This window comes from Girardinichthys multiradiatus, chromosome 18 (genome assembly GCF_021462225.1).
Source record: "Girardinichthys multiradiatus isolate DD_20200921_A chromosome 18, DD_fGirMul_XY1, whole genome shotgun sequence".
Classification (NCBI taxonomy): domain Eukaryota; kingdom Metazoa; phylum Chordata; class Actinopteri; order Cyprinodontiformes; family Goodeidae; genus Girardinichthys; species Girardinichthys multiradiatus.
The window spans coordinates 49,202,733-49,224,858 of record NC_061810.1 but is presented as its reverse complement, the minus strand read 5'-3'; the positions used below and the strand labels follow the sequence as shown (position 1 = coordinate 49,224,858).

The 22,126-nt window shown below is 42.6% G+C and overlaps 2 protein-coding genes and 1 long non-coding RNA gene across 4 annotated transcripts in view; all 3 read right to left on the bottom strand.

Annotated features, from left to right (window-relative positions):
* Positions 1-1,335: 1,335 nt before the first annotated feature.
* On the bottom strand, positions 1,336-22,067 carry LOC124884021 (zinc finger protein OZF-like). 2 transcript variants are annotated; one of them, XM_047391609.1, is made up of 2 exons: positions 21,908-22,067; positions 1,336-3,107 (listed from the first exon to the last, which is right to left on the bottom strand). In XM_047391609.1, the coding sequence occupies exons 1-2, from the start codon at positions 22,008-22,010 to the stop codon at positions 1,489-1,491; spliced, it is 1,722 nt and encodes a 573-aa protein (XP_047247565.1). In that variant the 5' UTR covers positions 22,011-22,067; the 3' UTR covers positions 1,336-1,488. The 2 variants fall into 2 exon arrangements, with proteins under 2 accessions (XP_047247565.1, XP_047247564.1); XM_047391608.1 differs by lacking the exon at positions 21,908-22,067 and adding an exon at positions 7,045-7,422.
* Positions 1,336-22,126, bottom strand: part of LOC124884019 (gastrula zinc finger protein XlCGF57.1-like) — a 33,303-nt gene continuing 12,512 nt past the window's right edge. Inside the window, exon 3 of the mRNA XM_047391605.1 lies at positions 1,336-1,480. Within this exon, the coding sequence (XP_047247561.1) occupies positions 1,455-1,480 (26 nt within the window). The 3' untranslated portion in view covers positions 1,336-1,454. The remainder of the gene's footprint in view (positions 1,481-22,126) is intronic.
* LOC124884028 lies at positions 14,663-21,242 on the bottom strand. The gene is made up of 3 exons (XR_007042371.1): positions 21,099-21,242; positions 17,826-18,036; positions 14,663-15,123 (listed from the first exon to the last, which is right to left on the bottom strand). It is a non-coding gene; the product is annotated as an uncharacterized LOC124884028 (long non-coding RNA).

Sequence of the window (22,126 nt, the reverse complement as noted above, 5' to 3'; positions counted from 1 at the left end):
GCTGGCTGGCTGTGCAAGACTGATCTTTGTAAGTATGTAAATACATATATAACAGATAAAGATGGATAAAGAAAACAAAGCTGGGCACTTTGTAGATGACTTATAAATATTAAAAGTTTTGTTAATGTTTTTTTTTCTTAATAACAGTGTAATTATGGCAGGTCTGTGTTGAAACAATAAGTATACTGCTGTTATTAAAAGGAAACCATATCTTGTGCTGTAAATAAAACGTTTTTTTTTCTTGTTCATTGATATAATTGGAAAGATGCCTTCCTGGTTCTTGACTGAATTAAAATCCCTTGAAATCCAAATCTGCCCGAGTTATTGGTTTTTCTTTGGGCTTAACTTTATTCCGTATTTATATTATTTCAGTTTGGATCCGTTTCATATTATCCGTTCATATTATCCAGAAATGTGTTAACAATAACACAGTAGACCAACGTTTTCAGTGAAAAAGCAGCAAGCTAACATCTGCTGAACACCAGATGAAGCTCAGATCCAGTCTTTACTCCTGAAGTTTGCTGACAGCTTAGGGCTTTGAGGTGGAAACACAGAGTTGAGCGTCTGGACGTCAGACGAGTGTTTCCAAACTCTGAGGTTCTAACAGAACCAAGCCGAGCTCTGTTGGACCATACGGGAAGTGGGTTTTTCACATATCAACAAATAACAGAATGTAATAAAGAGAATAAAGTCAAGTTTCAGGAAAATATTGGACATTTCATGGAGACATATTTACAGAACTTCATTAGGAGTAAAAGAAATAGAAACATTCTTCCATTAAAAATGAACAGAACCTCAGAAATATTGTAAAAATCTTCAGTTTATTTGCAGCTGCTGATTATGTGACAGACTGTTATTACTGAAGCAGAGGGCGGGTTTGGAACAGAGCGATGTCACGACTGCAGCAGGCAGGGTCCAAGAGACCGAGCCTGCAATCCAATCTAGAAACACATGATGCACAGAAAGGGGGCGCTAAAGAGCTACAAAGGTCACAAAAAGAGAGAACCTTAAACAGGAAGACTTCAGGTGAAAACGGAGGGGAAAGTGGCACAGATGATACTGATGGTTTATGAGTCACATGACTCATCCAAGATGGCTCCAATATAACAGAGATCACTCAGGTTGTGGGGTGACCATATTCTGCATGAAGCGATGCAACTGAACTGGATCCAAAATATGAATTTTAAGATAAAAGTCATTACTAGCAAATATGTGGAAAACATCTGATGGAGAAAACTAAAATTGTTAAAACAACTAAATTCTCACAGAAGCTCAAGCGGTTCTCTTAAAAATACTATTTCTTGAACAATATTATGAATAAAAATGATATTTTCATTAGCATCAGATGTATAAGCTTTATTAGTGAGCAGCAGCCCCTCCTCAATTGGAAACTTTTCAACATTTCCAGCAGGACTTTAAGGAGAGTTGGTATAGTTAGCTTAAACCTGAAGAATCTATGGCAATAAAATCATAACCATATGTTGGATCTCAGGTGGATCCTGATGTGTTTTTTAACGTTGAATTATCAGTAAATCCTTTTCCACAAACAAACTGTTTCTGCCCAGTGTGGTTTTTTGAGTGCAAATTCAAGGTGGACTTTCGGCTAAATCTTTGTCCACAAACATCACAACCAAATGGTTTCTCTCCTGTGTGGGTCCTGATGTGATTTTTTAAAGTTGAATTACCATTACATCCTTTTCCACAAACATCACAAACAAATTGTTTCTGCCCAGTGTGTTTTCTTGTGTGCAAATTCAAGGTTGACTTTCGGCTAAATCTTTGTCCACAAACATCACAACCAAATGGTTTCTCTCCTGTGTGGGTCCTGATGTGATTTTTTAAAGTTGAATTACCATTACATCCTTTTCCACAAACATCACAAACAAACTGTTTCTGCCCTGTGTGTTTTCTTTTGTGCAAATTCAAGGTTGACTTTCGGCTAAATTTTTGTCCACAAATATGACAAGCAAATGGTTTCTCTCCTGTGTGGATTCTCATGTGTTTGTTTAAAGATGACTTTATGCTAAATTTATGTCCACAAACATCACAACCAAATGGTTTCTCTCCAGTGTGGACCCTCATGTGAATGTTTAAAGTTGATTTAGTACTAAAACTTTGTCCACAAATATGACAAGCAAATGGTTTCTCTCCTGTGTGGATTCTCATGTGTTTGTTTAAAGATGACTTTATGCCAAATTTATGCCCACAAACATTACAACCAAATGGTTTCTCTCCAGTGTGGATCCTCATGTGACTGTTTAAAGTTGATTTAATACTAAAACTTTGGCCACAAATATGACATCCAAATGGTTTTTCTCCAGTGTGAACTCTCATGTGTTGATTTAGATGCTTTTTCTTCATAAAACATTTACCACATTCATCACATTTTAAACCCTTTTGGTCTTTCTTTGGTGTGTCTACATTTTTCTTTTCGCTAAAACATTTTCTATTAGCTGAAGAGCTATTTGGTGAATGATCTGCCATGTGAGTCTGAAGAGAGAGCTTGGTATCAAACTGTTGGCCACAGTCAGAGCAGTTTATAGATCTGCTGACAGAGTTTCCACCTGACTCACGAGTCCTGCTCTCCTTCCAGTCATCATTACTGTCTTCAGTCTCAGATCCTGAGTCAGGATGGTTCACATCATCTTCCTCGCTGTCTTCAGTCTCAGAAGAGTTGAAAGTGTCTCCATGAGTGTTCAGATCTGTCTTCCTGTTGGATTCTGCTTCTCCATAGTCCTCTTCATCAGGTTCTACTTTCATCTGGTCAGCTACGCTACTGGTTGGAATATCTCTGTTTTCTATTTGATGAAGCTGTGAGAACAGAGGTTTCTCTTCATCATCTTCACTCTTCAGAGGAGCAGCAGTTAATGGAAACATGTTTGCATCAGCCTCCTTCATACTGAGCTGCTCTCCCTCCAGACCGGTCCAGAGTTCCTCCTTTAGGTGGAGAGTCTCTGGACACCTGGGGGCATCAGTCTCTTCCTTCACACTGAGCTGCCCTCCTTCCTCCTGACTGATCCAGAGTTCCTCCTGTTCCTCCTTTATGTGGTCCACACCAGGACTCTGTTCTTCAGGAGCCTCTTTAACCAGCAGCATCTGCTGAACATCTGCAGGCAACAATTAAACACAATATGAACAACAGTAACTGCTATGCGTCTTAAACTAAGTTCTCCAGATCTTTTATTCACAACGACAGGTTGCCATAAATTCACAGTGCCCTGTGGATGGGAGCTGATGCTAACAAAGTGACTTTTAGGGATCTCAAGTAAAGTAGAGGTTTGAAAAGTTACAGTTTTAAAAGCATTAATAAGTTGTGCCATAGGGTTCTTACAGATTAAATTTCCTTCAATAAAATGTCCCAAAGATTTAAGGAGTGAGCAGAGTTTCCATTGACTATATGGAGCCACCCAGCATTCCTTATGGCAAGCCGGGTTTACATTTAATAACAGGGAGATATTTCAACAAGTATGCATAAATCAATTCTTCCTACTCACTTAAAACTAAACTTTCAGATATCTAGAATGAAATTCTTCCTATTAACACTCAACTGTCATTCTTTACAGGATAAATTTGGGATTTTGAAATAACTTTCAGCTGGAATTCTAGATAACTTAAAATATAATTTCTACCACTAATAATCTAAACATTCATATCTCTAAGTTTACTTGTAATAATTGTATTTTGTTCAGGATAAATATTATTGTAGCTATCTGACTGCTGCTTCTGCCCATTTTGGTATCTTTTTGCGTGTCCTGGGATGGTATTTGGAAAATAATAAGTCAGTTTAATAAAGCCCTAAACACAGTGGTGGTCCTTGTAAACCATAATGTCACCATATTGTGGGGTTTTATTTTTTAACCCTTTAAGTACCGCCATAGTGCCGGCGCTATGTTCCTGGCGCAGCTAGAATAGTATTACCTTAACTGAAAGTTCGCGCATTGTGAAACATTACAATGCTGACAGAGAACTGAGAATCACTTCTTCCTGTCCATGTATAATCTAGGGTGTATATTACGGTAATGTGACCTCTACCGCGAAAACCACAGCTTTGAAAAAAGACAACAGGGAGAAAAGGAGAGAGAAAGAATTAGGAGTAAGCTAGCATTATATAACGTGATATAGGTTTTCTGTGTGTTTCTGCGCGTTTCTGGTGGTGGGTACAATTTATAAGACACACATACAGGGGTTGGACAATGAAACTGAAACACCTGTCATTTTAGTGTGGGAGGTTTCATGGCTAAACTGGACCAGCCTGGTAGCCAGTCTTCATTGATTGCACATTGCACCAGTAAGAGCAGAGTGTGAAGGTTCAATTAGCAGGGTAAGAGCACAGTTTTGCTCAAAATATTGAAATACACACAACATTATGGGTGACATACCAGAGTTCAAGAGAGGACAAATTGTTGGTGCACGTCTTGCTGGTGCATCTGTGACCAAGACAGCAAGTCTTTGTGATGAATCAAGAGCTACGGTATCCAGGGTAATGTCAGCATACCACCAAGAAGGACGAACCACATCCAACTGGATTAACTTTGGACACAAGAGGAAGCTGTCTGAAAGGGATGTTCGGGCGCGTCATTGCCAAGGACTACCAAACCATTCTTGAGGACCATGTGCATCCAATGGTTCAAACATTGTATCCTGAAGGTGGTGCCGTGTATCAGGATGACATTGCACCAATACACACAGCAAGACTGGTAAAAGATTGGTTTGATGAACATGAAAGTGAAGTTGAACATCTCCCATGGCCTGCACAGTCACCAGATCTAAATATTATTGAGCCACTTTGGGGTGTTTTGGAGGAGCGAGGCCACTATCCTGCAAGAAGAATGGCTTGTGGAAGACCTCCTGTCTTGTTCCGGTACCAAAGAAAACTCACCCATCAGTCCTCAATCACTATAGACCTGTTGCCCTGACATCTCACATCATGAAGGTCCTAGAGAGACTCCTGTTGGCCCACCTGAGTAAGCAAACAGTAAACCATCAGGACCCCCTTCAGTTTGCTTATCGCTGTGGAGTTGAAGATGCCATCATACACCTGCTTCAACAAACCCACTGTCATCTGGACAAAGCCAGCAGCACTGTGAGGATCATGTTCTTTGATTTCTCCAGAACATTTAACTCAAGAAGACTCCGGTGGAGGCCTCAACAATCTCCTGGATCAAAGACTACCTGACAAACAGACCACAGTTTGTGAGACTGAAGGGTTGTGAGTCTAACCAGGTAGTCAGCAGCACAGGAGCACCACAGGGGACGGTACTCTCACCATTCCTTTTTATTCTGTACACCTCAGACTTCCAGTACAAGACAGACTCCTGTCATCTGCAGAAATACTCGGATGATTCTGCAGTCGTGGGGTGGATCAGAGATGGACAAGAAGCTGAGTACAGGAAGGTGGTGGACCACTTTGTGGCATGGTGTGGAAACAATCATCTCATTTTGAATGTGACTAAAACAAAGGAGATGATTGTAGATTTTAAGAGAAACAGGAATAAGTCAAAAACTATTTCTATCATGGGAGAAGAAGTAGAGGTGGTGGAGGAGTATAAATACCTCGGTGTTCACCTGGACAACAGACTAGAGTGGAGATGCAACTGTGAAGCATCTACAAGAAGGGACAAAGCAGACTGTACTTCTTGAGGAAGCGTAGGTCCTTTGGTGTTTGCAGCAAGATGCTGCATATCTTCTATAAGTCTGTTGTGGAGAGTGTGATCTCTTCTGCCATCATCTGCTGGGGAAGCAGCATCAGAACCAGGGACTTAAAAAAGCTCAACAAGCTGATAAAAAAGGCTGGCTCTGTTCTGGGGACTCCTCTGGAACCTCTGGAGATCATTGTGGAAAGACGGATTCTTCATAAAATGAAGAACATTATGGAGAACCCTGAGCATCCTCTTCATGAGACTGTCCTACAACAACAGAGTGTCTTCAGTCAGAGGCTTCTTCAGATCTGCTGTAAGACGGAGCGCTACAGGAGATCCTTCCTGCCCACAGCCATCAGCATCTACAACGGCTCTTTGAGGAAACCCTCATAATATGAGCTACAACAACATTTAATTTCCCTTTGGGATTAATAAAGTATTCTTGAATTGAATTGAAATGCTCTCGTCCCATCCCACCAGTCACCAACCACTACCCTGACCCCACAAGCAGTGGAAATCCAGCTTCCCAGCGTTCGACCAAGGGACGGTGTATTTGCAAACTTTGCAAAAAGTGCACCAGCTGGATGTGCAAACGTTGTAATGCACCACTGTGTCTGCAACCAGAAAGGAACTACCAGCTGTGTAGATAGTAGCGATAGTACAAAGTTCTGTTGTTATAAATAAAGCATTGTCATATTGTTTTTATTTTTGACTTATGAATGTTAAAAATTCATTTTTTTTCTCAGTGTTTGTATATAGTTATTTTTGCACTGTTTTTTGCACACATGTAAAGGTTAATATTTCAAGTTTCAAATCAAGAGTTCATGTGCAATATTAATATATGACTTGAGAATGTTCATAACACATTTTATATACCTTTGTAATGTTGTTTGGCCTAATTTTCACCTATGTATATTGTTATGTTTTGTACTGTTTTTTGCACACCCAGAGTCCTAGACCTGTGATTGTTCAGAACATGTGTAGGCTCACATTTCAAATGTCAAATCAAAACTTAATTAACAATCGTAAAATTTATTCTCATAAAAGCCTTAAAAAACAAATTCGATTTTGCATTTTTCTTCTTTTAAAGAGCTGACAATGCCTTATAATATGCAATAGTCATTAACCAGGTGTTGGAAAGTCAAGTTCAAGTACCCCTGGCAAGAGGGGCCAACGATCTCAGACTTGGGGCATTCCCTGGCCATTTTACAGCCATAATAGCAAAATATGTCAAAATCTGCATTTTAGCCTTGGTACTTAAAGGGTCCTCTGATTGTACATGTTTGGTGTCACTGCAAAAAGAAAAAACCCACTGAAAGCATTTCTTGTTTCTATTTTTATTCCGCTTTTTGACTGTAAAGCTGCTGCTAACCTGCAGCTAGCAGAACAATGAAAACATCCAAACCTAATGACTGCAGCCGATCTTCGGGGCTGAAAGCAGCATCCAGTATTTCGTGTTTCTGCTCCTCTGCTGCATCCAGTCGCTGTTTGACCTGCTGTCTCCACATCTCTGGTAGCTTTTCTCTCTCCAAACTTTCCTTCAACCGTTACTGAGCAGTTCCTGCTGAGCTTCAAACCGTTTCTCTTCTTTCCAGAGTTCATCAACTGCTGCTGTTTCTATCTTACATCTTTATTAACTCTCCCGCTGCTGCTCCGTCAACAAAAACCCAAGAAAACACGAAGGACGACGCTCCAACTGCCGCCATTGAACCGGAGAGAAACACGAGTCTGCGCATTAGTGCCAGGGGTGAAACTCCCGGAAGTCCCGCCCACGTCGATGCATCCGCCATATTGGTAGGGAACAATCGGCCTCGTCAATCGTTTACTGAATGCTGAAGGTTCGGTTTTAAAAGCAGTTAAATATTTGAAGAAGAGAATTATTATCTCTTTTATTAAAATAATGTTATCCTAAGACCTTATGCCAAAACAATTAAAAAAAAAAAAACAGAAAGAATTAATAAAAAAGAGAAAGTTTTAGTTTTATTGAAAATTAAAATGTCAGACTATTAACCATGGATCAAGTGACTATAGCTACACAGCTTAATAAATTGCTTTGCATCATACTTATGGCTTTTAAAGTTTGAAATATCTGTTACTCTCTTACCATGGCAAATACAAAAATAACTGACATTTAGACTGTAAGGTTACATCTTACAAGTTTTTAGGCATTGTGCTAATGTCCACCATTGACAGTGGTTTGTATCATCAGCACAAACCTATAAATTCTTAGTGTTAGCAGCAGGTAGGGTAAAGTATGCAATATTTTACGACTGGTGACATTAAGTAAAAACTAAGATAAGAAGTTTCTTCAACAACAAAATCTTGTTTAATTTCTCATTTATTAACAACAAATGTTGGACCATGTTTTGTTGAATATTGGACCATTTGCACGTTGCTGGACGCCACCAGGCCTTCCGGCGTTTTTGGCCAGTTTGTATCCCAGGACAGTCCGCTACTACAAATGCCAGCGGCCACCACGGCTGATAGGATGGGGGCGTCGCAGCTCTGACGCCAGAGCCAACTATATAACACAGTATGAGACGGCCCACCATTGCTTTCAACTTGGGACCTAGACGCGGTTACCACGCAACTGAAGCAGCATTCTGGAGAAGAGATCCCACATGGATTTCAATTAATTCTCCTCGTTGGCCAACGAGAAAACTAAGCGAATTAAGGTTACAGGAATAAGAAGGCTTGTAAGTTTTCACTTTGCCGATCAAAGACGTGAGTTTAACACATAACCAAAAAACCACGGAGTTCTCAAGGAGACGGATTACCACCCTTGTTTTGTTCCAGTCGACTGTTGACGGTCAGATCATATTTTCCCCTTTCGCCAAGGAGGCCAGAGGACGGAGATTGACCGCTCTTCTTGGAGTTTAACTGCGGACGCGCAGTAAACTTTGATTTGCTGTGGACATCTGAAAGCCGCTGTGCTTCCCAGCTCTGTGTTTTGCTGTGTTGTTGTAATGCCTGAGAGCAAGATTATTGAATGGGAGAGCGGATTGTATCAGGACTGTTGATTTAATAAATATTCACGTAGATAAAGAGAAGGCGTTTGTGTTTATTTTGTGCAAGAGTGATTTGTCAGTCAAAATAAGGTTAAAGTTCCCCACGTTTCGGCAGAAACAGTTGATTAAACAGTGACATCTAATAATAGTAATCAACTATTACAGAGAATTTAATAATTGTAATTATCAAGGGCTTTAGGCTACAATTACAACACCAGAGGACATCTCTGGCTTCAATTCATAAATAAAGATTTTTGGTTAAGAAATTAATTTTGTTAAATTATGATTTTCAATTATAATTATTGATAAATATTAATTAATCAATCATCATAATCCTAACACAAATAAGAGAAAAGGGACAACTTTATGATAAAAGTGTGTTGTCATAAAGTCACAGAGCATCCATCTAAGTAGCAGATCTTCTGGGGTAAGACCCAACAATGCAAAACTGGGCTCTGGTGCTATGCTGGCATTGAAAGCTTCGAGTCCATCCTCCTAGAATACATTCAGCCTTGGGCATGACAAGAATACATGGATGTGATCTGCTATTAGGTGTTGCAATTTCTCCAGCATAAGCTGGTATTATTTGGACCCATCCTTGATGATTTTATTTATTTTTTTAGGCACTAATAGCCTTTATTTCTAATTTTTTCAAAAGTGAGTTGACAGGAAGTAGGTTCAAGAAGGGGGGTGGAAGACATGCAGCAAATGTAAATGGACCGAGACTCAAACCTGCGACAGCTTGCGTCAAGGACTAAGGCCTCTGTAAACGGGTCGCAGGCTTTACCTCTGCGCCACTGCCGTGCCCGTTCGATGTAAAGTTCAGAGTTCTGAATAACTTCATTGTTTTCCACCTAAACTCTCTTCGTGTGTGTGGATTTGTAATGAAAAGAGCTTCGGTGCATAATGCCTCCCAGTCTTCCTCAGGCCCATTTCCTCCTCCCATCTCTGCTGAATTGCTACCTGAGTTATAGTAGCAACCTGGTTCATGGACACAAAATACTGGATAAAATGCTTTATTTTCCTTCTGCTCTTCCTACCTGGACATCAATTAGAGCCTTCTCAAGGGGAGTTGGAGTTCTGATTGTACTCCACCCCTTATGTGACACCAGGCAGGATCTGAGCTGTGAGAATCTGAAATGATCCGTGTTGGGGAGTTTAGATTCAGTTTGGAGTCGCTCAGATGTTTTCAACTGACCACTAGCAAACAGTTGATGAATGTATTCACATTTGGATTCTGCCCATTTATTAAAACTAATATCTAGGTTATTCGGACCAAAGGACTTCATGGATCCAATAGATGACAGGTGAAATGGAGATTGATATGGATTTTGGTTCTTATTTTAGGTGATTTTGCCCGTCGATTCATTGTCCCCTAAACTGATCGTGTAGAAACGGCAGGATGTGCAGGAGTATGGTACAAAATGTTTATTTCAACAATAAAAAAAAAAACAACAGTAAAAACAAAGAAAAAAAGAAACGGTGCACCAGTAAGCTGTCGGTATTGACTGTTCCAGCGTGAAATAAACCTAAAACGAATCTAATCTAATTTCCTCGGGTCTCATTGGTTTTCGTTAATCGACTTCAGCTGGTTCAAAATGCTGCTGATCGCCTTTTAACTGGCACAAGGAAACATGAACAGATCACTCCTGTTTTGGTATCTCTCCACTGGTTTTTCAGTTAAGTTCTTTTATTTAGGTTTAAGTGTTTAAATGGTCTTGCCCCTCAGTATTTGTCTGACCTGATTCAAATGTATGTTCCCTCACGCTCTCTCAGGTCGGTTGATCAGTCACTGCTGGTTGTCCCAAAGCCAACAAATATGTTGAGAGTTGACCGAGCCTTTTCAGTTGCTGCCCCCAAATTGTGGAATAAGCTGCCATTGCAAATTAGACCAGCAGACTGTTTTTCAGTCCTCTCTTAAAACACATTTTTTTCTCCTTGGTTTTTCACTATTGGCTCTTAGTCTTTTACTCTTATTTGATTAATTTAACAATTTTTATTAGTTTGTTTTATATTGTTTTTATGTTTTATAGGGTGATTCTAGAATTATTGTATTCATGCTAGATCGGCTAAGCATACATTTATTTCTTTAGTTTTATCAGTGTACAGCATTATTGTCCCCACTGTTCTTTTTAAAGTGCTTTATAAATAAAGTTGTATTGTATTTGTTCCACTCCTAATTCTGTTCCTGCTCATAAAATGAGCGCATTAGGAGTAATTACAACATTATTTTTGTTCTAAGGAATTGACTCCCAAAATTATAAAAACTTTAAAACTGTTAAAAGTTTAAAAGGTCTTAATCAGACAAAAAGTTTAAATTATAATACAGGTATGTGTTGGGGACAGAGGTGATTTGGGAGTTTCTACATTAGAGCTGAGCAGGGCGGACCCGGCTGTGTGCGGAGAACAGCGGTTCACTGGCAAAGACCCCTCCCCTCGGTGGTTCAGTGAGGTTCTCCTGAGAAGATGTGTTTTCTAGGAGGAAAGCGACTGGAGCGCCAGAAAGCTCTAAACTCCTGTAGAGACGTCTGCCAGTTTTAGAGGAATATTACCCCTATTACCCAGACGTAAAAGGAAAGTTCGGTCAAGAGACAGAAGGAAATTGTTAAAAACGGGACAGAAGCAGAGTTCTACGGAACTGCGTCTTCCCCAGAGGAAACGTTTAACTTAATGGTAATAAAGATGGACCAAAAAGGACAAAGTGCATCAATGAATGGGTTAAAGAATTACATTATTCCAACAGGAGGGTTGTTCGGCCCTAAAATATTAAAATTCATAAATTTTAGTCCGTAATACACCTCTACTTTACTTTTCTTTATCATGCCACAACTAGACTTAATTTAGCCACTGCTATATTAAAATGAGAGTTTAAACCAACTCATGAAGAACACAGGAAAGAACGTAGCATCACAACAAAGAGAAAACCATGTTGAACCCCATCAACAACAAAAAGGACAACCACCCAAAATAATCCAACTACCAACCGAGTGACAACTAAAGCACAGAAGCCTGCTGATAATGAGACATTTGTCTGATTATTACATTTGGCTGATCAGATGATCACATGTCAGCATTGCAAACATTTTCTCATCAAACGCATGTCATCTAGTCTGCCTATAACACTGCATTGCATTAGGCGTCCTTCCCATCACACCAATTTTTAGCTCCCTCCACAGATGATCTATCAGACATGTTTATAAAGCATGTAAATTGTCTTTATTTAACCCATTTTGCTGATGAAAAGCACAAAGTGCTTCAAAAATAGAGCATAAACTTTATAACCTGATTAAATTAAAACATGATTAAAACACAAAGACCAAACTAAATTATATAAATAATCAAAGAAATGCAATAACATTTAAATAAATGCATGTTTGAATAGGAACATATTCAGCTGCTTTTTTAATGAATCCAGACAACCTAAAAAGAAAGTCTGGACAGATTGATCTCCTCCAGTTTTAAACCTGATCTTGGGACTATGGTCAGACCTTGGTTTGAGGACCTAAGGCACCATTTGCAGTTGGATCCTTTAGCTATTCAGTAATACAGGTAGCAGTTAGACCACACAGGGCCTGAGAGTTAAAGTCAGGATTTGAAAATGGATTCTAAATGAACTGGTAACCAATGCAAAGACATTAAAACCTTAGTGATGGGAGATCTGCTCTTGGTGCCAGTTAGGAGACTTGCTGCAGAGTTTTGGACCAACTGAAGGAGGTCTAAGGCTTTATTGTTGATAGATGAGAAAAGCGCGTTAAAAATATTCTAGACAAGAGGGAATAAAAGCATTAAAACCATTGCAACTTCCTGTTATGAAACCAACCTTGTTAGTTAGGAAGTATTTCTTATGTAGCTGACCGAGCCTGGCTAATTAACCAGCTAATATTAGCTTTCAGTGTTTCTGCATGAGAAGCAAGAAGTGATACAATTCTAGAGTTAAATGTCTACTAAATTCAGATCTAGTCTTCTTTTTAACAAATCTTTTAAATGACACCATCTTAAATTTTAATAGAATACTTATTTAAGTAAAGCTTAACTTTGCTTAATATATTTAGCTTAGTTCTAATTCATTGTAATGAGTATATGAAAAGGCCGACCGTCACCACATTTAGCTGTGCTCTCAACAACATTATATCTTTAATAATCAAATTTATTCAGGCAGCAGCAATTTATTAACTGTAGCTTCTTTGTATGAAAAGAAAATAGATCATGTTGTACATATTTGTGTTAATACCATGAAGCAGTATTTTTTATTTACTCAAGGTTATCATTCCATGACAATTTCATATTATCTCAGACCATGCTTATTGTAGAATTCAAAGTGTTCTGCTGAGTCTGGGCCGGGTATGTTATTTTACATAATGTTTGGTTTTTCTATTCATATTATTTCATATTAAAAGATCAACTGATCATCAGGGAATTAAATGTCAATGCTCTATCAGCACCAATACCAGGTCAGATAATTATTAGCCACATTAATCAGAGTGATGACAACAGTTTCACTTCGACTCTCCTGCATTCTCAGGTGAATGAAGCCTCTGCAGAGCGTGGAATATGCAGCAGTATACATGACATGTGAGAGCTGCAACGCTCGGAGCAACATTCTGGTCCTAAAACTCCGTGACAGATGAGTTTATGTAAAGATCAAACAGTGTTGCTATAGTATTAACGGTGTTAAAGGGAGATTTTATGTGGCATCTAGTCTTTTTAACTGCATTGAAATGAAAGGCGATATCGTATAACAAGGATGTTAGAAAAGTCTGGCCTTTGACTCCACAAAGTTTGTTACGAACAAATCTACATTTCAACTCAAATGCAGAGTTTGGCATAAATTAAACAGTTTAAATAATAGTGCTTCAAATAAAAAAATAAAGTGTCTTAGATTCTATGTGAACATTCCTGTTTCTCCCAACAATATTCTTAATATTTACAGGTTTCCCATCATCTGTTGATTCTCATATGACTTTTTAATACTTATGTCTAACTCTGTGTTCACAAGCATCAACCAAACGGTTGATCACCTGCATGGATTTTCATGTGAATTTTTAAATCTGCCTTCTGCTTAAATCTGTGTCCACAAACATCACAAACAAATGGTTTATCACCAGTGTGAATTCTCAGGTGTGTGTTTAAAGCCGACTTAACTTAAATCTTTGTCCACAAACATCACAACCAAATGGTTTGTCTCCTGCGTGGATTCTCTGGTGTCCATTTAAGTTGACTTCTGAATAAACGTTTGTCCAAAACATCACAACCAAACGGTTTGTCACCACTGTGAACTTCCTCGCGTGTGCTTTTAAATGTCCAAGTTGCTTAAATCTGTGTCCACAACATCACAACCAAACGGTTTGTCCCCCGTGGAATCCTCATGTGTGTTGTTTAAAGCTGACTTCAATCGGAATCTGTGTCACAAACATCACAAACAAATGGTTGTCCTCCTGAGTGGTTCTCAGGTGTCTTTTAAAGTTGACTTTTTTGCTAAATCTTTGTTCACAACAATCACATCCAAACAGCTTATAATCGGTATGGATTTTGGTGTGCAGGTTCAAATGTGTCTTTTTCTAAATCTTTGTCCACAACATCACAACCAACACTTTGTCTCCTAGCGTGGATCCTCAGGTGGGTTTTTAAAGTCGACCTTTAACCTAAACCTGTTGCCACAAACATCACAACCAAACGGTTTCATCACCAGTGTGGACCTTTCAGGTGGGTTTGTAAATGTGCCTTTTGCTTAAATCTGTTTCCAAAACATCACAACAAATGGTTTGTCCCCCTGTGTGGATCTCATGTGGACACTCAGATATTTTCTGTTGAAACTTTTCCACAGACACCACCAAACCACATTTCAGAGCCGTTGGATTTCCCTCAGCGAGTCACCATTACTCGCTTCTAAACGTGTTCCTATTAAATGAACACCTTGAAGATCTCATTCTGGATGACTTATCATGTGTTCCTGAATCGAGTGTTTACCACTCTGAGATTCAGGAGCTCCGTCCTCCTTCCCAGTCGTCCCTCACTTCGTTCAGTTCCAGACCCAAAGTCTGACGAGTCTGGATGGTTCACAGTTTCATCATCTTCCTCACTGTCTTCAGTCTCTGAAGAGTTGGAAGTGTCTCCATGAGTGTTCAGATCTGGCTTCCTGCTGGATTCTACTCCTCCATAGTCCTCTTCATCAGTTTCTGCTTTCATCTGAGCAGCTGAGCTGCTGGTTGGAAGATACTTTTTGTCTCTTTGGTCTTGAGGAAGCAATAGGAACAGAGGTTTCTCTTCATCATCCTCACTCTTTGTAGGAACTGCAGTTGATGTAAACCTGTTGGCCTCCTTTAGTCTTAGTTGCTCTCCTTCCAGACCGCTCCAGAGTTCCTCCCATTCCTCCTTTATGTGGAGATACTCTGAATCCTGCTGGTCCCCATTAGGACTCCGATCATCAGGAGCCTCTTCTTTAACCAGCACCATCTTCTGAACATCTGACTGGACCACTGAAACACAAGTACATCATGGACAAATGAAACCTATTAATACATCTAAGTGGTAAACGTGATCTGCATCTGTTGCTGTCACAGTTTTTATAACAAGGAAAATGTGTTATTCCATCTGTTTTAACCTCGCAACAGGTGAGTAAGGACTGGTGAACCTGAGATACTAAGTTGCATAAAGGCTTTAAACTGCTCACTGCAGAAAAAACATGCAAGGATGTTGGCAGATGATGCAGTAACAAATTGGCCTCAAATAATCAAGAAGAACTTTAAACAATGTTCATGTCTTTCTGACTTGGGTTTAAGGCAAATGTAGACCCCAGAAAGTCAGTAGTCTAGCCCAGTGGTTTTCAAAGTGGGGGCCGCCAGGGGGCGCCTGAAAGGTTGGGGGGATGATAAAAAACACTGTTCTTATTCTCAACAGTTTGTTGAATGTTATTCAGTGGGTTTATAATTGTAACATATTTTAATAATATTCTTACATAAAAAAATGTATTGATTATTCAATAGTTAATAAAAGACATCTTAAAAAGTTTATGTTTCTTACGTAATTTTTAGCATCGTCTGTGGGTTTGCAAAAAAGGGTCCCTGCCCAGAAGTCAAGTTTATTTATATAGCACTTGTCAGCAACAAGGCACTCAAAGCGCTGTACATGAGAAAAAACATTACAATGATACAGAAAATCAAACACAGAAAAACAAATCAAATGACATTAATAATCCTTGGAAGTTTACTGGTAAGAACTGGTTCTAATCCAATCTTTCTAATAGAGGTAATTAGCTAATTAAGTCCTCTGTGGTAAGGAATTCATCCTGTGCTAGCAGAAAATTGATAATATTAATTGTTGAGGTCCCTGGTATGAGGCAGCTGTGGTCCCATCATTCAAATTGTAACAGTCATGGGCACTCACTGAAGTCTAAGTAGAGAAGCTGGGTCACTGGTAGGTCCAAACTTTTTAATACTAATAATGTTTGGCTTTCACTGGTACGAAATTGTTGTAATACAATCCTTCTATGAAATCTAAAATAAATCTATGAATCCTTCTAAGAAATCTCGAAATCTCTGGACATTGGTGTAAAAACAGCTTAGTCAAATTTTCAAATATTAATAATATTTGGCTTTTGCTGGTAATCCTCCAGAGAAATCTGAAAATCTATGAAAAGTAACAAAATCACTCATTTAGTAAAGTAAGATAGGAGGAAAAAGTTCATATTTCAGACTATTCTTAGCAGAATAGTCTGAAATAGTACAAAAAACCTCAGCAGGGGTAAGCAAAATACACATAAGTAAAGATTTCCCAAGGGTACGGTGGAATCTTGACGGTGTGAATATATAAGTCTGAGTTTGTTTGCAAGAATTAGACTGTCAACACTGATAGAAGCGCCATTGTCCTTGAGAAGAAAGGTGGAAGTTTTATCAATCGGCCGCATGGTCCTATCAGCACACAGCTGGTAGGGGAGTGCTGGGGAAGAGCGTCGTGTTTATATAACATCCAGGACATATTTTGTCGATAGCCAGTTGCCAAGACCACATTGGGGCGCCAGATTTAGAAAATCAATAAATGTTGTGGTTCAGGCAGTTGTGAATTTCCAACTACCTTAAGAGTTTTATAAGTATGTCTCAATTGTGAATCCAAATAGCCAAATTTCTGGTATTTTCCGCAGATCTCGAGCGTACAACTTCTCCAAGATTATATCCTTTAACCTCTGAGTCTAACCGCTGCCAGGCTGCGATTCTGTTCAAGAATCGTGTCCAGCTCGCAATTCTGCTCTCTTAACATTTCATTCTGAGTGTTGATCGCTCTACAGATTCCATCCAACATTGCAGGTAGCTTTGGAATGCTTTGAACAGCCGCCCACGTTTTGCAAATCACTCGATAAGCCAGGTAACCACCAACTCCAAAAAGGAGAAATCCTGTTATCAAAAGTCCAAATATGTACACATTTTCTACGTCCTCGACCGACATCGTAGTCAGGCACACAATCTTCCACTGCTGCCAAGAATCCATTGTGTATCTAGAGAAGAACGTCCCGTCTGGATAAGAGGGTTCTCCTTTAGCCTGTCTTCCCGTCGAAACCATTTGATCAATTACTTTGAGAGTCCAGCTGACCAAATCCATAATTTACAAATTTGGAGGATATGCAAAGCGAGGCTGTGAGAAAAATACAGACAAAAGCAGAACAGGGAGGGAGAGAAAACGCGTGTGTCTTCCACCGAGGGCAAGAAAAATGATAGCTAAGAAACTAATGCTGTTTGGGGGGCCATGGTATGGAAATGTTTGGGAACCACCGGTCCAGCCTACTGGAAAGAAACAGTTCGCTCTCATCTCAGCAACGAAATTTACGACTGTAACTATGGTTCTATTTCATCCCTACTGACCGCCAGAGGTGGTGCTTCAAGCACTGAATGATCATTCTTGCGCATGCGCAGGTCGAGAATTTCATAACAACATGGTCACATGTGACCTACCGGTGGCTCACGCGAGTCTATATAGTCACATGACACCGGGAGCCCAGTCTTGACAATCTTCTGGCGAGCATGCTGAGACTGAGGGACCGAGCGCTCTGGCAGTCATCGGGATTCATAGAACCGTAGTTACAGTCGTAACTTTCGTTTTATTTCATCCCTAAGCACTGGATGACATATTTCAACAGGGTCCCGAGGGATCCCACGGAGACCCCAAGAAACACAGCAACCCCACCAACCTCAGCGGGACGCAGAAGGCGGTTGCTCCAGTATGCCCTACAGGGGATGAGGCGTGGCGACGTTCACTCTGTTAAATCTGGCAAAGGTGCTCGGCGCCGTCCAGGAAGCTGCCTCACAAATGGCCTCTAGAGGCACCCCGGTCATGGCAGGCCATGAGGTGGACAGGCTCCTAGTGGAGCGACATTGCAAGCCGCCCGGCAGGGGACGGTCCTGCAAGAAGTAAGTCACAGAGATCATCTCCACAATCCAACGTGCCAACCGCTGTCTAGAAAGAGCCTGACCCTTCCGAGAGCCAGCATAACAGACAAAGAGACAGTCAGTCTGACGAATGGGTGCTGTGGAGCAGACATACGCCTCGAGCGCTCGGACAGGGCAAAGAGGCTCAGAGGAGGTACCAGGATTAAAACGGGAAAGCCGGAGCAGCAGAACACTGCAATCCACTGCAGGCACCTTTGGAACAAAGGAAGCATTAGTCCACAGCGTAACACCGGAGCCATCCGGGTTCCACCGACAACATGGTTCAGACACACACAGAGCATGCAATTCCCCCACCCGTTTAGCAGAAACTATGGCCAGCAAGTCGGTTTTCAGGGAGAGCCACTTGAGGCCCATCCTCGTAACAGGCTCAAAAGGGGGAGACTGAAGGGCCGCAAGCACCAGCGACAAATCCCACGCAGGGGCCACAGGGCACCTGGGTGGACACAAGTGCCTGGCACACCTCAGGAGCAGTGTGACATCCCAATGCCAGCCAACAGAGCAACCACCAAACCCGGCATGCCAACGGGAAATGGTTGCCACATACACCTTCAAAGTGGAAAGGGATCGCCCCAGATCCAGCAACTCCTGAAGGAAGGACAGCAAATGGGAAACAGGACAGCGAACAGGGTCCAGCCCCTTACTACGGCACCAGTCAGCAAAGACCGCCCCCTTAGCACCATAGGCGGCCCGTGTGGACGGTGCCCATGCGCCAGTCATGATCTGTCTCATCCTGCCCCTATAATGGGAGAAGGCAGAGCCTGCACCTGTAGCGGCCAAAGCCAGATTTTAGGCGGCCCGGATTGGGGTGGAGAATCCAGCCCCCCATCTGGGAGAGGAGGTCTCTCCTGGAGGGGAGGTGCATCGGCGAGCCAGAGCAGAGCCTGCGCACCAGAGGAAACCAGGTCCTCCCTGGCCAAAACAGGGCTACCAACAGAAGCTCGTGCCTGTCCTGGAGAACCTTCAGGAGCGTCTGGGGGATCAGGGGGAATGCGGGAAAGGCATAGAGAAGGGTCACCCGTGCGCCACAGCCCAGAGGACTGGCACTGTCCATCAGGGATAATCAGAGGGGACAGTGAACGCATCTCTAGAGGCAAACAGGTCTATCTCCACCCTGCCGAAGGTCGCCCAAATGCGATCCACCACCTCTGGGTGAAGCCGCCACTCCCCCGGAAGCGGCACCTGCTGAGACAAAAAGTCCGCGGACACATTCTGCGGACCCGGAATATAGGCCGCCCTGAGGCTGGCAAGGCGTGGCGCCGCCCCGACCAGGAGTCGGCAGGTCAGGGACAGTAGTCTCAGAGACCTGGACCCCCCTTGGTGATTTATGTGAAAGACAACCGTGGTGTTGTGCGACCGAACCAACACATGTCTCCCCAGCAGCCCTGGAAGGAAAGCACGGAGCACCAGGAACACAGCCATCAGCTCCAGAACGTTGATATGGACCCCGCACTGCCGCAGGGACCACACCCCCTGAGCCGCAAGGTCTTGCCAAATCGCTCCCCAACCCTTGGAGGAAGCATCCGCATGGACGATTTCCCTTCGACACAGAAGGGGGACGAACGAGACTGTAGCCACCGAGGCACAACCCGAAGCCGTCGGAGCCTGTGAGTACGCCGGGAGGGGTCCAGGCCGACCCCATTCAGCCACATCTGCAGGGGCCACAATGAAAGAAGCCCCAGAAGCACCACCCTGAACGCAGCAGTGAGCATGCCCAGAAGACGCAGGTACTCCACAAACCCTGGAACCCTGCCAAGACGGAAGCATGCCCAGAATATCGTCAACTTGCCAAGCAGAAGGACAGGCGGTCATGGAAACAGAGTCTAGAATCATGCCTAAGAAAACAGTCACCTGGGAGGGGATCAGGCTGCTCTTCTCCAGGTTCGCTCTCAAACCCAGCTGATGTATGTGGGCGAGCACCGTCCGAGTGTCTTGGATCGCCTGATCGCGGGTCCCAGCACAAATGAGGCAGTTGTCCAAATAAGGCAGGATCCACAGTCCCCGTGCCTGGAAGAACCCTCAGGAGGCATGTAGCCCAACCCAAACTTGGGCGCCTCGTGCATGGCAGCCAGGGCCCTGCCAACCGCCGTCGGCGGGAAAAAGCCCTCGTGTCCGTCCAGCAAGCATGCAGCTCCTGGACATACTCCGCCGAGGGAGGAACAAAAAAGGCGGCCTCGGCATCACGACGCCTAAAGAAGGCGCTAGATGGAGCAGACTGGGCTGAGGGAACATCCAGCTGCAAACGGCCCAGAGCCGTTCTAATAGCCGCAGACACCGGTTCCACTGCACCTCCCTGAGAGGCACCGGAGCCCCAACCTGAGGTCCGGGAGCCCAATTCCAGAAAGGTCTCTCGAAAAAGGGTGCCCGAGGCCGCAACCGAAATAGCATCATCCTTGCCGCGGCCACCATCCGCTCGGAGAGACTGAACGAAGGCCTTCGTCTGGGCCAGCTCCGTTGAAAGCTGATTCACTCTAGCGGACAGTCCCAGGGGCCTGCGACGCTTGGCTCTCCTCCCAGACGCCAAAGGCACATCCTCAGCGGACCGCTACGTCGAGGCCGCAGCCTGTCCATGAGGCAACGGATCCCGCTGGACAGACACCGCCCAGTCAGCAGGCTGCTCCACCGAGGACAGCCAGGCCAACCATACTGCTCGGGCAGAACGCTGCAATTAGAGCAGGCATGATCCGAAAGCGCCTCCCTGAGATGGTCAACCCCAAGGCAGGGAGGGAACATGTCATGACCGTCCTCAGGCTGCAGAGGAGCTGAACAGGATGCACAACAAAGATTGTCCATGACTTAGGGACAGATGGGAACAGATGGGGTCGAACGGGCAGAAAAAAATGCCGTCAAGACCCTGTTACGGCAAAAACAGCAACGAGCCGTAGGACGAGCAGAAAACGCCACCAGCGAGTCAGACAAACAGGAATAAACAAAAGCGAGCATTAAACCACTGCCGAAAATTAAACGGACTCAGCATGAGCAGAAAAAAATGCTACCGGCGAGCCTAACAAACTTACCTGAAAACATGGAAGAAAAAGCAGCTTGCGCAGCCTCTGGAGGGCAGAGCCATCCGCAGCTCCGACCACAACCGATCACAAGGCTTCTAGCAGCAAGCAGCAAGAGGAACAACGAACACAAGTCAACACCTGCATTCATCAACCTGCGCGCGAGAAGAAGGAAGGGACTGGGCTCCCGGTGTCATGTGACTGTATAGACTCACGTGAGCCACCGGTAGGTCACATGTGACCAAGTTGTTATTAAATTCTCGACCTGCGCATGCGCAAGAATGATCATTCAGTGCCCGAAGCACCGCCTCTGGCGGTCGGATGAAATAGAACAAGCTTTCCATGAAAAAGCTTCCTAATAAGTTCACCTCTACATCTTAATGCGTTTAAAACAAATCTGCTGCATTAAACAAAAACACCACACACCAAATACATGACTGGCACAGAAAGCATGAACGCATTAATGATTATTGTAGTCTAAGCAGCTTTTTAAGATTATTTTTGTTTTTAGTTTATCCCTGGTATCTACTAACTGTTCAGCTGCTGTCAGAACCTTGTTGTCTAGTCAATAATACACAACATATTGAAAGAGGTTCATAGTGGGGAGAAAAGGCTTTAAAATCATTGACTAGTTTTAGTGTAGTTAAAGTTTTGCATTACACTTTTAATGTCAAAACAAGAACACACATTAGCCATGCTTTTAAGCTACAAAGACATTAAAATCAGAGAATAGTTTTCACATGTTCTAACAAGCTAAACCCATCAGGTCCCTGAAAGCTGCTGCTAACCTGCAGCTAGCAGAACAATGAAAACATCCAAACCTAATGACTGCAGCCGATCTTCGGGGCTGAAAGCAGCATCCAGTATTTCGTGTCTCTGCTCCTCTGCTGCATCCAGTCGCTGTTTGACCTGCTGTCTCCACATCTCTGGTAGCTTTTCTCTCTCCAAACTTTCCTTCAACCGTTACTGAGCAGTTCCTGCTGAGCTACAAAACCGTTTCTCTTCTTTCCAGAGTTCATCAACTGCTGCTGTTTCTATCT

Coding starts and splice junctions, on each gene's coding strand:
- LOC124884021 (XM_047391609.1), bottom strand. CDS start 22,010: ATGTGGAGACAGCAGGTCAAACAGCGACTGGATGCAGCAGAGGAGCAG. Junction 3,108..21,907: donor AGATCGGCTGCAGTCATTAG/GTTTGGATGTTT, acceptor TGTTGCCTGCAG/ATGTTCAGCAGATGCTGCTG.